This window comes from Parasteatoda tepidariorum, chromosome 4, assembly GCF_043381705.1.
Source record: "Parasteatoda tepidariorum isolate YZ-2023 chromosome 4, CAS_Ptep_4.0, whole genome shotgun sequence".
NCBI lineage: Eukaryota > Metazoa > Arthropoda > Arachnida > Araneae > Theridiidae > Parasteatoda > Parasteatoda tepidariorum.
The window spans coordinates 24,237,941-24,251,101 of record NC_092207.1 but is presented as its reverse complement, the minus strand read 5'-3'; the positions used below and the strand labels follow the sequence as shown (position 1 = coordinate 24,251,101).

At 29.1% G+C, this 13,161-nt stretch overlaps 2 protein-coding genes across 5 annotated transcripts; one reads left to right on the top strand and one right to left on the bottom strand.

Moving 5' to 3' along the window:
- Positions 1 to 1,533: 1,533 nt before the first annotated feature.
- Positions 1,534 to 6,607, bottom strand: LOC107455938 (dnaJ homolog subfamily B member 9). Of its 3 annotated transcripts, none has more exons than XM_016073670.2 (4): positions 6,428 to 6,607; positions 4,611 to 4,850; positions 3,347 to 3,721; positions 1,534 to 1,916 (listed from the first exon to the last, which is right to left on the bottom strand). In XM_016073670.2, exons 2-4 carry the CDS (start codon positions 4,822 to 4,824, stop codon positions 1,849 to 1,851), a joined length of 657 nt encoding a protein of 218 aa, XP_015929156.1. In that variant the 5' UTR covers positions 4,825 to 4,850; positions 6,428 to 6,607; the 3' UTR covers positions 1,534 to 1,848. The 3 variants fall into 3 exon arrangements, with proteins under 3 accessions (XP_015929156.1, XP_015929157.1, XP_042896812.1); XM_016073671.2 differs by having other exon boundaries at positions 6,583 to 6,606; XM_043040878.2 differs by having other exon boundaries at positions 6,309 to 6,519.
- A 1,035-nt stretch (positions 6,608 to 7,642) lies between these two features.
- LOC107455943 (histone-lysine N-methyltransferase SETMAR) lies at positions 7,643 to 12,207 on the top strand. Of its 2 annotated transcripts, none has more exons than XM_016073676.3 (2): positions 7,643 to 7,787; positions 11,351 to 12,207. In XM_016073676.3, the coding sequence occupies exons 1-2, from the start codon at positions 7,755 to 7,757 to the stop codon at positions 12,095 to 12,097; spliced, it is 780 nt and encodes a 259-aa protein (XP_015929162.1). In that variant the 5' UTR covers positions 7,643 to 7,754; the 3' UTR covers positions 12,098 to 12,207. The 2 variants fall into 2 exon arrangements, with proteins under 2 accessions (XP_015929162.1, XP_071035650.1); XM_071179549.1 differs by having other exon boundaries at positions 7,673 to 8,029.
- The last annotated feature ends 954 nt before the right edge of the window (positions 12,208 to 13,161 follow it).

Here is a 13,161-nt window from a genome sequence, read left to right as displayed (position 1 = left end):
CGTTTCTTTTTTAGTTTTTTTTAATGCTAAAACTGTTCATAAAAAGTTTTTGTTTTTCAATAATATCATTGATTCAATATGAATTTTTGAGTGCTTGAAAATTTTTGTAAAGTGCTTGAAAAGTTTTTAAAAAGTGCTTATTTTTGATTCAAAGATTTGGCTACGCATCCTGTTTGAGTTGAATTTAAGTATGCATAGTACAAGTCATGCCCATGGAGTAATACTCTGTGGACATCTTTACCCTCAGAGTAATTAACCTTGATTTTGCAAGTAGTATTTTTTAGCACTCACAAATATTGTTACAGATTTTGAAAACTGAAATTTTGCTCTGGAAAGGTCTTTTTCGCCATCTTTGTTAATTTCCTTTCTAAAAGTACTATAAAATTTATCAATCATTCTTTTCGTGTTTGAAAATTTTATTCATTCTTGTTTATCTAAAAGTTTAAATATGTGGTCCTTGCATTTACCTGGGCACATGTTATTTACCAAAAATGCTCCCTGGAACAAGATAATTATTTTAAATACATTTTTCTGTTCAATTCCTTGTTCTTATCAAGTGCAGCATTGGTTTCTCTGAACTAGTCTAATATTTTTTCTAATTTTGGTGTATTTTTACATTTAATATTTATGATATTTTTATGCACTCATGATTTAACCTCAGGCAGTTACACCCATTTTCCTTAAGATAACCGGAAATTCTGAAAATAAACAATCAAGTTCTAAGTTATTCTTGAACTTATATTGATAATATTCCTATTTAATAAATTTTTCGGATCAAAATTATAGCAGGACATGTATGCAACTAAAGGGCTGCGAAGAGTGCCACGACTTTAGAAATGCAAATCTGAATTTTGATATCTAGAAAGACTATCACTCATTTCAGTCTAAATCTTTACTGGTTATATAAGTTCAATAACCACTTTCCCTATTAAAATCAAGCGCAAAGGAGTGGGAAAAACTGAAATATATTTGCAAGAGAAAATTGTCGGAAAAATTAGCAATTTTTTATAGGTCAAAACTTGCTAAAAATAAGAAATGGTTCTATATTGTTCGAGAAATAAAACAAATGTATTTTTAAGGAATCTGTCTGATCAGGGGTTTATTAATTTTCTAGGAACTAGGATTAATTTTCTAAAGTTATATTATGGAGTGGGATGTAGAATAACTGCTTTCTGTTTCTTTGAAATTAAATAAAGATAAATAATTATTTTTACTACAATACAAACTAAAATAAATGAATTGGTCAGAAGTCTGGTATATATTTTTAAAGCACAGAAATAGACATATAGATGCTTAAACCACATTACTTTGCAGCATAATAATTAAATTTATTTCTTTTATTTAACATTTAAATTAATTGCTAGCAATAGATTTATATTTAATTAAAATACATTTAATTTCAAGAATGCTATTTTTAGAAAAATTATCATTTTAAAAATAATTCAGTGAATAGAATAAGAAATTGTGTTATGTAAGATATTGTTATTTCAACATATTATTCAAAAATATGTTATAAAATAAAATGTACACACATTTAAAACTTACAAAACTTTTAATGGCTTACAAATTTACAATTTATAAACAATATATTACAAAATTGTACATAAATAATTTTTCAATAAAAAGATATGCTGCCAGATATCACTAATGCTAAAATTCTCATTCAAAAATTAAGATAGTTCTGACTAGATGTCTTGTACAAAAAGGATCTACATGGCACACGATTTAATTACTCTCCATTCCTTTTCATTGTATTTAAACTGTACAAATGATATACACAGTGATTAAATATCAACAATAGATAAACACTTAAAAAAGCAGATAACATGGGTCAAAACAATTTAACAGCTAGGAGCACTGAGTGTACGTCGTAACCATATTTCCTACTCGTTGAGTTATAGTTCTGCAACGTTTATCTAAAAAGAAAACAAAGAAAATTATACATAACATTTAATACAAACAGTGAACACCTAACATTAACTGAAATGTAAAAAACATTACCTAAATGTAATGTAAAGTTTTATCAAATGATATAATTAATAAAGTAAGTGATGAAAATGAATGGAACTCCTAAATAACTTTTTGTATAGTAATTAGATTGTCAATTACTAAAATGTAATCTCAATAGTTTGAGGGACTAAACCTAAATATGGTAATTAAAATGTGAACCAACAATATTTTAAGTTAAGAAATCAGAAACGCAAATGTACTTTCTCTGAATAAAAAAAGTTTTTTTTTCTTTTGCTGGATTTGGATTACGGACCCTAAAAAAGTAAGGGCAATCTGAAAAATATGGCCCAGTAGCTTAATATGGAAAATCATTTAATTGTTTACTCCTATTATCTTTGGAACTATTTAAGCAAATATAAAAAACTTTGCTTTCAATTATAAAAGCTGTTTATCTAAATATAATTTTTTGTAAAAAAAAATAACATTTTGTAACTACAAATAAAATATTTTTAATAATGGTAAGTCATTAGAAAATTTTTTTGAAATGTAAGATGTAACATTGCAGACCAATTTTTACATCTTGTAATTTTGAATGATGATTTGACATGTGGCTTGCCTTAAGATTACATTCGTCAGAGACGATCTGGCTGATTTTGCTCAAATTTCACATTTTGCGTTTTAAACTGTGCATAAGAAATAAAAATTTATATACTTTCTTTACAATTCAAGAACTTTTAGATCATCAAATTCATTAATAAATAATCTTGAAAATTATCTTTTGCATGAAATTATCTTTAGATAAAAGTTAAAAGTGTTTTTGCAATTATGTACAAAATGTGTAAAAAGTAAAATTAACATTGAGACCAAAACTTAAAACCACTAACGTAATTAAACTATCAGCACCCAGTTTTCTTGTTTACTGCTGCAGATTTTGAAGGTCAAAAAGTCATATTTACATCAAAAATTTATTATAAATAAAATTATGTTTATTCAAATGAAGTACATATTCACATTCGATGATCTTCTAGCTTAAAATTTCACCTGCACACATTTATTTGCAGAGTTTAGATCAGAACTTTAAAGGTTTCACTTTAGTACGTAAAAATTTTATCATTAGATAAAAAATTTCTTAGATGTTCGATTTTTATTTTGCACATTCGCCTCTACAAAATTAATTATCACAGACATCTTTTTTTAAAAAGTTTTTCATTATGTTTGACCAACAGTTTTTTTTTTTCAAAAAAAAAAAAAAATATATAAATAAAAAATTTTTTAGTTTTTCTTTTTATAATTTTTGTTGAAAATATTGTTCCAATTTGAACACTTGTGATATATTGGAACTATTCATTGAACTGGAAAAGAAAAAAGAATTATCTTCGAAAAAAATTAAACATACCTGAACTAAATGTTTTCTTTTGACTGTGGACATGTGCCATATTACTGCCAAAATGTGAACCAAAAAAGCTATCCTGGCTTCCAAAGAAATCTCCAAAATCATTCCATCCTGCACTTTCAGATTCTTCTTCAAAATCAGAGAATAAATCATCAAAATTAAAGAAACTGTTTTCTCCAAAACCAAATTTAAACTTGCTTCCTTCTTTATTCTTATGTCTACCTCGGGATCCAAATGAGGAGAATGAGTCAAAGGAATTAAAGAATTCATTAAAATTAAAATGGAAATTATTCTGGTTGCCATCATTTCCACCAAATGGAGTTTTTCCAAACCGATCATAATCCCTTCTTTTCTGATCATCTGACAAAACTTCATATGCTATAGAGAGAATAAAATAAAGTTATTATTTGGTTTTTAAAAAACAGAGATTAACTTCGATATTATTCTATCTAATTTAAGCCATAAGAGTAAAAAAGTTTTTTGTAAAAAAAAAATTAAGCCATTAAAAGTATGGGTTACTTTTTAGATCATAGTGTCATTTTTTATGGAAAAAATAAGATATTATGCAATATATTTCAAAATCAACTACAAACTTACCAACTTCTTTGGTTTTAGCGATAGATTTTCCCTAAATATTTAATGTGTTACTAAATTTATTTTTTAATGATGGATTTCAAATAATTTTAACCACCTCAATTTTTCAAATTAGATATAATAGACATGTCATGCAGGTAGTGCTCTTTTAAGTGCAATTAAAATTTTGAAACATATGCATACTTATTAGTTACACAACAGTATTATGGAGTGCAAATGCTTCCAGGTTAGCACTTTTGCAACTAAACCATGAAAGCAGTTTTTTTTTACAGTTGTCTCATTTATGAACCATAATTGATTATTAATAGAAATATTTATTTGTATTTACAAAGAAAATTAATAATTTTATAGCAGAAAGGGCAATTGTTTTTCAAACATACTTAGTATTTGAGTTGCATATATTAAAAAAGTAAATAATGTAAAAGTAAAATAATAAAAAAGTAATATTCCCACATTGGTGCCAGATTGCACTAACTGTAATCACCAAAGAAACACTACATGATTCTTGTACTTAAGAAACATGTGCCTTGCCCTGAAACTTCAAATTCTTTCTGAGGTCTTTTTTTATTATTAATTTAGTCTTCTCATGTGCTACTGACCAGCTATTTCCAAAATCTAGTGCAATTTTTTTATGACATGATTTTTATGAAAAAAGTAAAATTAAAAATTCTACCTTCAGCAATCTGCCTAAACTTTTCTTCAGCTTTAGGGTCTTTGTTTTTATCTGGATGGTACTGCATGGCAAGTTTACGAAAAGCCTTTTTAATTTCACGGTTTGTTGCACTTTTACTCACTCCCAAAATATCATAGTAATTCGTAGCACAATATACTTCTTTCATGAGACACATCAGAACAGGAAAAATCAGAACAATAGAGTTAAATTGCATGACTTTTTTGTAGTCTTGTTGAATACCTATAAAACAAAAACATGATGATTTTATTATCAGTGTAGTTGAGAATATTTCCCTATAATGATCGATTGTGCCAACTACATCTGCCAAGGCACCAAATGGTTTTTAAACTTGCAAATTTTTAATATAGAAAAAAAGGATGAAGGTTTGTCTAAGGGTGTACTTCAAGTTAATCCTCTTTGGGGATGTTTTTTCTTATTTCCTTGCGGACAATTGCCCAGCAGGCACCAAATTTCAATGATTATTTTATCACAGATTACAATACAAAAATCTTCCCTAAGATTTTTATAGCAATCGAATAGTATATAGTTAGTTTTAAGCAAATATATATGTAATAGACTAATCAGTATAAATTCTCGGGGATATCTCCGTATCATCATCCGTCACGCCAGCTACATTCGCCAAGGTGTCAAATGGATTTTAAACTTGCCAAGTTTTTTTGAAAAAACATGTAGATGTTTGCCCGGGGGTGGCTACTAGTTATACTTTTCGAGTTGGCCCCTTTCTGTGATGTTTTTTTAAGTTTCTCGCTGGCCACTGCCCGGAAATTTCCGAGACTTGGCGATTATTCCGACACAGATCACGATATGGAAATCTCCCCAAATTCTCTGTTACATTCAATAAAAATTCTAGATTCGTTCACTTTATAGGATACTGTTACAAATAGTTGACAAAATTTTAAAAATGGCTTAATTGAATACTCCTCTTACTTTGAAGCACTAACTAGACAGAAATAATAAGAAAATGGAAGATTTCATACACTATACAGCAAAAGCTTCAAAGGAACCTAATACTACGCAAGAATCAATTAAAACAATATTTAATGCAAACAGGGGTCTGTTCAGACATTTTGTGAAAGGTCCGGTTTTTGTGAAAAAATTAGGGGTCCTGCCTTTATGAATTTGTGCAAATAGGGTCTGGTTATTGCAAAAAACTTTTTCAATGAGTTTTTAAATTGTAAATAGATACAAAATTATGCTCAGCACTGCAAAATTATAAAAAAAAAATTAAAATTTCGAAAATAAACAGCAATTGCTGCTTCTAAATTAGAGATGCAACATACAAATATTTGGTATTTAGCCTATACTGATGAACGCAGAATATTCATTTAGGACGAATAATGGAAGAATCGTCTGCCGAAGACAAAATTTAGTTCGTTTACATGTTTTTCTTTCCCTTCCCCCCCTGAGAAGGGTTTATTCAATTAACAATACAATTCAATTAACAATAACAAACAATAATGAAGATAAACAAATTTGTGAACGGTCCGATTAAAAGAAAAAGCATTTTGTGAAGGGTCCGTTTTTATGAAAATGTATTTTGTGAAGGGTCCGTTAACGGACCCAAATTTCTTTTTAACAGACCCCTGGCAAATGTATTTCATTAAAGAAAATTTAAAAAAATAGCTTTAAACATTTCAATTCAACATTAACGAATTAATTTAAGATTAAATTACCTACTGCAAAGTTATATGTTGTTAGCAAAGTTTTTGTTTACAAAAAAATGAGAAAATAATAGATCGATTTTTTAAAAAAAATGAGTAAACCTTAAGAGTAAAATTAAGTAATCAAAAATTTACCTCAAAATGATAAAAAATTAAAACGGTTTTAAATGAGATTTTAAGCACAGCAAATTTATCAAACAGCAAATTTAGCGCTAGTCAACTTATTCACAGAAATTTTTAGAAAACTCGAATCATAACATTAGAGCAGACGACAAGGAGATTAAGCTTACGGTAAGTAATTTGATTGGTTAAAACAGTTTTCTTATTTCTTCACTTCATAAAAAACAGATGTCACACTGGATGAACTAGGGATAGTCGACCGGGTAAAGATGGCGCTAAGAGTCAAAATTCACCGCAAGTCTTCTGGGTTACTACTTCCGGCTGATTTTTACGCCTGAGCTTGAAAAAAAAGCGTCATCCAATATGATTATACCGGTAGTGTTTCAATAAAACGCGTTCTTTCCATTTAACTCTTAACAAAAAGCAACAAATGAATGCGGTAAACCCCGCAAGCTTAAAAAAAATACTCCCCATAATATAATAAGCTGCACTTTATTTACAAATATAGCCAAATGAGAGATAACACTCAAAACATGGTGAACTCTACACTTTATTTATGCTGTGATATTGATTTGTTTTAGGATCATGACCTGTTAGAATTTGTAAATTACTGAAAACTCTGAGGAATGGCAAAAATGCACGTAAATTTAAACACAGATCACGATAATACACCGGAAGTTTTACGAATCTTTTCGGGTTTGTTATGGTCTAGATTCAGTCTACCACTCATTTATTATTAAACGATTTTCTTTATAAATTGGTCCCGCAGTGGACTGATCGTTAAGACACGGTTCCCAGCAGATCACCGAAGTCAAGCATCACTGACTACGGTCAGTGTGCGGGTGGGTGACCACTTGGATCAGTCTGCGTAGGGACCGAGGGTGTGCGGTATTGGTCCTCGTTAAACTGTGCTACCGTAAAGCGCTCGACTTCGCGCGCAGGTCGTCGGGCTACCGAAGCGGGGGTGCCATCCCCTCCGCAGAGGATCAAAATTGTGATGGCATGTCTTCGGATCATCCTCCGGGATGTTTCCCAGACCGTCGCCAATAGCCCATTGTGCAGCTCTAGTACGACGTAAATTAACAACAACAATCTTTATAAATTGCAACATATATTTTTTTAATTAATAACGTAATAAGATAATTTGTTGCAGAATGTTTGATTTTCAGCTTAAGGCTCTTTTTGTTTCTTCGAAATTTGAGAATATCTTAAGCATGTTTCATATTTGGTACAGACTTATGTTGAGTAGAAGCAATCATCCTTTTACTTCCTCATTCCAATCCAACGTTTTGGTTTGTTTGTAAATAGCTTACTCGTTGGTAAATAGCATGGAGTCTAGAGTATGTTCCCAGCTGTCACCGCTTTAGGATCCATGGTAAATAGAGATGTACTAAATGGACCCAGTACCATTTCTGGGGTACATAGGGGAGAAAGTTCTATTTGTCGAGAAATGTGGTTATCAAACTTTTTATAAATAAGAAGGCAGATGATTTCAGAAAGTATTCACTTTGTTGGATGATGGTAATTTTAAGAGAAGACATATCTGGGGGCTTGGAGTTCGTAAAAATTTCATTATTCAATGATATAAACAATTCAGATATTCCTCCAATGATGACCGTAAGAACAATTTAGAATTCAACTATTTTTGAGACCTAATTACTATTTAAGTGAAAATTATATTGCAATAAAATATCAATATCTTGTTGGAGGGGATTATTAAATGACTATTTTCTGAAAAAGTTATACCATGAGGTAGTATTTAAAATAAGCCATTGTGTCTAGTTTTATTTATTATTATTAATTCTTGATAAATTATAAAATTTAGTCTTTCTTATAAATGCATCGAAAACTGAATAAATTCTAGTTTTTGTGAATGTAAAATTTACAAAAAGCATTTGATTATTATTTTTTTTAAAAATAAAAATTTCATTGGAGTAAATGTTTTTTAGCAAAATTGCTGTTTTTTAAGCCTTATTGTTCTCTTTTTAAATTTTATCTGTTAATAAAAAAAATTAAATTTTTTGTTTTAATTCACTTCCAAAATTTTTATTACTTATGCATTAATTTTGTACAAATAAAAGGTCAGTCACGATCATTTTAATGTTCTGGTAATAAATTTTATTTTTGTTTTCATGGATGTAGAAAAATATGAATTCTTGTTTTCCATTCAATCAACCATTTTCACAATGATATTGACAACAAATCAGTTTTATCTTTTTTTTCATTACCACAACAAAACCATCATTACTGTCCCTCTGTCAGCAACAAACACTCCCACTGCCACCTGGCTTGTTGTGGGAATTTTGTTTCAATTCCATCCATATAACACTAATTTGGATCAATTTGGGGATATTTCAATAGAAGTGCATGATCTCACTTAATTTTCAATAGTCAGGTTAAAAATAACAAAAATAAAAAAAAGGTCAAAGTAAATTTTGTAAATAGTAAGAGTTTTATTAATTTAAAAGTGAATGCTATTTGCCTTAGTTTATTTTATCTTCAATGTTAATATTTTTTAAAATTGTGTATTTTATATACACTCAGTGTTCTCCTTAAGTGTTTTTAAAAGTGTGGCCCTCCCAACTTGTCTTTTGAACCCTATAAATGTGCCCCTCCTTGCCCTTTTTGTAAAAATAAGCTGCCACCCCATAAAAACACTGCCTTTTTATTTTATATTTTCAGGAAAAGGTTGTTTTCTTAATCATCTGTTTTAATGAAAAGTCCACTTTTGATTTATTTAGTGACTAATAATTTTCCTTCTTCTCATTGGCACGATAGCCCAGGACGTGCGTTGGCCTTCTCAACAAGCCTATGCCAAGGCATTCTTACCTTAGCCAACATTCTCCAGTTTATTATCTTTAAAACTTGTTTGTCCTTTTCAAGGCAGTCTAAAAATCTTAGGTTTGGCCATCCTCTTTTTCTTGTACCTGTTGGCCTGGCACTGAAAACTTTTTTTGTTGTCCTGCTATCCTCCATTAATTATAATGTGCCTGCCCATTTAATCCTTTGAATTTTGATAAATTTAATGACATCAGGTTTTTTATATGCTTTGTAAAGTTACGTGTTTGATCTTCTAAACCAGGTACCGCTTTTACTTATTCCACCAAAAATGCTTTGCAGTATTTTTCTCTCTAATCTAGCTGTCATATTTTCTTCTCCACGGGTCATTGTCCTGGTCTCACATGCGTATGTAAGCACGGATCGTATAAGACATTTATAGAGTAGCACTTGTTTTTCTTTTTATTAGGTTTGACTTAAGATATTTTCTTAGACCATAAAAACACTTATTGGCCATCGTGATTCTCGTGTGTATTTCTTGTTATTGTCGATTTTGTTGTTAATCTTAGCCCCCAAATAGGTGAAGTTAATAATTATATAGCTTGAACTTTTAATTTGATTCCTTCATTTTGATTAAATTTTTTCGTGTGTTGTTTAGTTACATAGTAAAAATTCACATGATATTCGTCCTAAGAGATATTCACATATTTTATTTGGGATTGGAGAATATTGATGAATTTCTTAGGGATTTTAAATTTTAACATTACTTTTATAAATTAATATCTTTTATTCAGAAATGCACCTTTATATATTTATTTTCTCATAATTTTCAGTATAAAATATAAAAAAAGCTGTAAAATTAGTTGTTCATCAATTAATCCTTTTTTAGCTTACTTTTTTTATGAAGAAAATTTATGCATAGTGATTGTCTTTTAGCTTGTTTTTAATTATTTTTCTAAAGCTAAAAATTTTTCTGTTATTTTGATAATGAGTGACTATTACTTTGTGAAATATACACATAAAATAGCATAAAAGGGTTATTTAAAAATTGAGGATCGAATTCAGTTATTACATATTTTGATAAATTATAACAGTTCTAAATGAGTGCCCTTTCAAAACTCAAAGTGCCTTTTTTCTGTGAGGAAGCACCCTGCCTTTTTTTTATTCCTAGGGAAAGCTCTGTTAAGAATATATGTTTTTACCCAAATCTTATTCGACTTATTTCTTCTCAATATAGCTAATTACTGAACACATGTCACTAAAAATAAAAACATTTTAACTGATATTTATTACAAAAAGTTACTTTTGAACAAGTGTACACTTTTTGGATGACTGATTTTTATTTGATTAGATTAGCAACAGTTTTTTCTTCTTAATTTTTGAGGGTGAAAAAAAAACTGCAGAAAGCGTAATGAATTTTATTTATTTTTATTTTTTTACAGTGAAATTGAAGAATTTTTTACCACATGCAATATTTTACTAAGGTCTACATTCATTTGTAAAAAAAGATATCATTTAATCTTTTTCAAACTAAAAGTTAATAAAAAAAATAACTATCTTCCATTTGTATTTCATTTTAAAATTTTTCCAATAAGCAAAATGGGTACAAAGGGTACAACTTATTTCAAACTTATTTCATCTACCCTTAGGACATGAATGTACATTAGAATGAACCTAATCAAAAGAATTTTAATACAAATTAGACTAAGGAAACTTGGAGGCTGTATGCAGATTTATTGAATACGTTGTATATGCTGTAAACACAATAAAAAAAGTCCACTACATTGAAATTCACAATTGTTGGGAATAAAAAAAAATTAGCTAATTTTTTACTCAATAAATTTTGATTTTTTTAAATGGTAATATGATAACATAATGGTCGTACCATTTTATTTGTGCATTACAACTCCTGTACATCTGAGCTCTATATTTGAGTTTTATTATAAATTCATCTAAAGCCCACTGTAAAATTTCTGAATTCTAGATTAAAGCCAAATGTTTTAGTTTATGCTTAAAATTTAAGTATATTTTTATTTGACATATCTATCTATCTATCTATCTATCTATCTATATATATATATATATATATATATATGCATAGTATTATATATATATATACAATATATATATATATATATAAAATAAATTTTTTTTTTATAGTACACTTCTTCTTGTGTATTAACAAGTGATTCCTGTACAGAAGAATTTGAGAGTGTGCCTTTACCTTGTACCTGTGATGACAACTGTTTGAAAAAATGTTCTTGTTGGGATACAGAAGTCTATACAAACGGTAAACTAGCTGAAAATTATAGTAACGACTTTGGAAAGCCTATTATCGAATGTTCTAATTTATGTAGTTGCACTGAAGAATGCTCGAACCGCATTGTTCAGCAAGGAATTTGTTTTTCACTGCAAGTGTTCATGACGATGTCTAGAGGATTTGGCGTTCGAACAATGGAATTTATTCCTAAATCATCATTTGTTTGTGAATATGCTGGCGAAGTAATAGATGTTCATGAAGCCAAAAAGCGTTTAGCAAAACAAGAATTTGATTGTATGAATTATATCTTTGTGATCCGCGAATACTGTTCTAAAGAAGTTTGCAAGAGGACTATCATTGATCCTACAATAGTTGGAAATATTGGACGATATTTAAACCATTCTTGTTCACCAAATCTGATTTCAGTTCCTGTTAGATCTAATAGTATGGTACCAAAGATATGTTTTTTTGCGAATTGTGATATAGATCCTCTGCAGGAACTGACGTATGATTATGGAGGATCTTCTGAAATTCGCAATGCTAATATCAAAAAACTGAATTTAATAAGTGCTGATAATGCAAGAAAATGCTTGTGTGGAAGTAAAAACTGTACTGCATATTTACCGTTTAGTAATGATTTATTGTAATAATATAATTTATGTATATATATATATATGATACTTGAAATGTAATGTAATGTTAAACATGTTTACTCTAAATGATTTATGTTGATACAGTAAATAAAATGGAAAATAGATGTTTTGTTTCTGCTTCCATTTTAATTTTGAAATACCTGTAACTAAAATAATATAAATGTGAAATAGGCAATGACTTATTTGGTAATTCTAAACAGCTGCATTATCGTTTAAATGTAATTAAAATTTATCATTAGTTCATTTATTTTGCATTTTTAAGAAATTGGCATCTTTATTAGATTAGCCTTCAACTTCAAGCATCATCCTATTGGATTGGATTTTTTATACGGATGGGAAATGCATGACTACCGTAGTAAAAAAATCCAGCCATTCACTTTACATTAAAAGAACTACAATGTGAGAATAAGAGCAACTATATACCTGGCAAAGACCCTTTTCCTTAAAAAAAGAGTATAGATAATACTGGGCAAAAACCCATAACCTTAAAAAAAAAACATAGATAATATAAAGCAAGTGCAATCAGGACAATATCTTATACGCTACTGCAGTGTTATTAGACTGGTTAATTATGCAGTGTATCCGGTTATAATAAGTGCTGATCCGTGTACGCTATAAAAATTGTTACTAATCACTGTCTAATACACACTTATCTGGTATTCCATACACTGTTATTCACAATAAAGCGCCATTGCCCGGTATTCTCTACACTGACATATTCCTAATCTCTCTTTAAGTGTGAAATTCGAAAGCCATTTCCGTCAGAAAGTAAGTAAAAGATATAATAAAAAATTGACTTTTAGAGACAGCTAAAAATAAGTAGATGTAGTAGCTAAAAAACAATTATTCTACATGATGAACTCGAAATGTAAATGCGTTTTGTTTCGATATTTTTTTATTTTATCCGTTTCCCAAATTCTTGAATAAATTCTGACTTATGTAACTGTCTCGGAAGAGAATGCAGGAGTGCTTCCCCTACCATGCCCCACCTGCTATATATTGAATATATTTTTTACCCAAATTGTTGCCTTTATGAATAATTGTTTGTCCTTTTTATT

What these genes read in the sequence shown, in the direction of transcription:
- LOC107455938 (XM_016073670.2), bottom strand. Translation starts at nt 4,824, where the DNA reads ATGCAATTTAACTCTATTGTTCTGATTTTTCCTGTTCTGATGTGTCTC. An exon ending in GTTTAGGCAGATTGCTGAAG is followed by an intron (nt 3,722 to 4,610) that starts GTAGAATTTTTA and finishes TTCTCTCTATAG; the next exon opens with CATATGAAGTTTTGTCAGAT. An exon ending in AAAGAAAACATTTAGTTCAG is followed by an intron (nt 1,917 to 3,346) that starts GTATGTTTAATT and finishes TTTTCTTTTTAG; the next exon opens with ATAAACGTTGCAGAACTATA.
- LOC107455943 (XM_071179549.1), top strand. Translation starts at nt 7,928, where the DNA reads ATGATGGTAATTTTAAGAGAAGACATATCTGGGGGCTTGGAGTTCGTA. An exon ending in ATATTCCTCCAATGATGACC is followed by an intron (nt 8,030 to 11,350) that starts GTAAGAACAATT and finishes TTTTTTTTATAG; the next exon opens with TACACTTCTTCTTGTGTATT.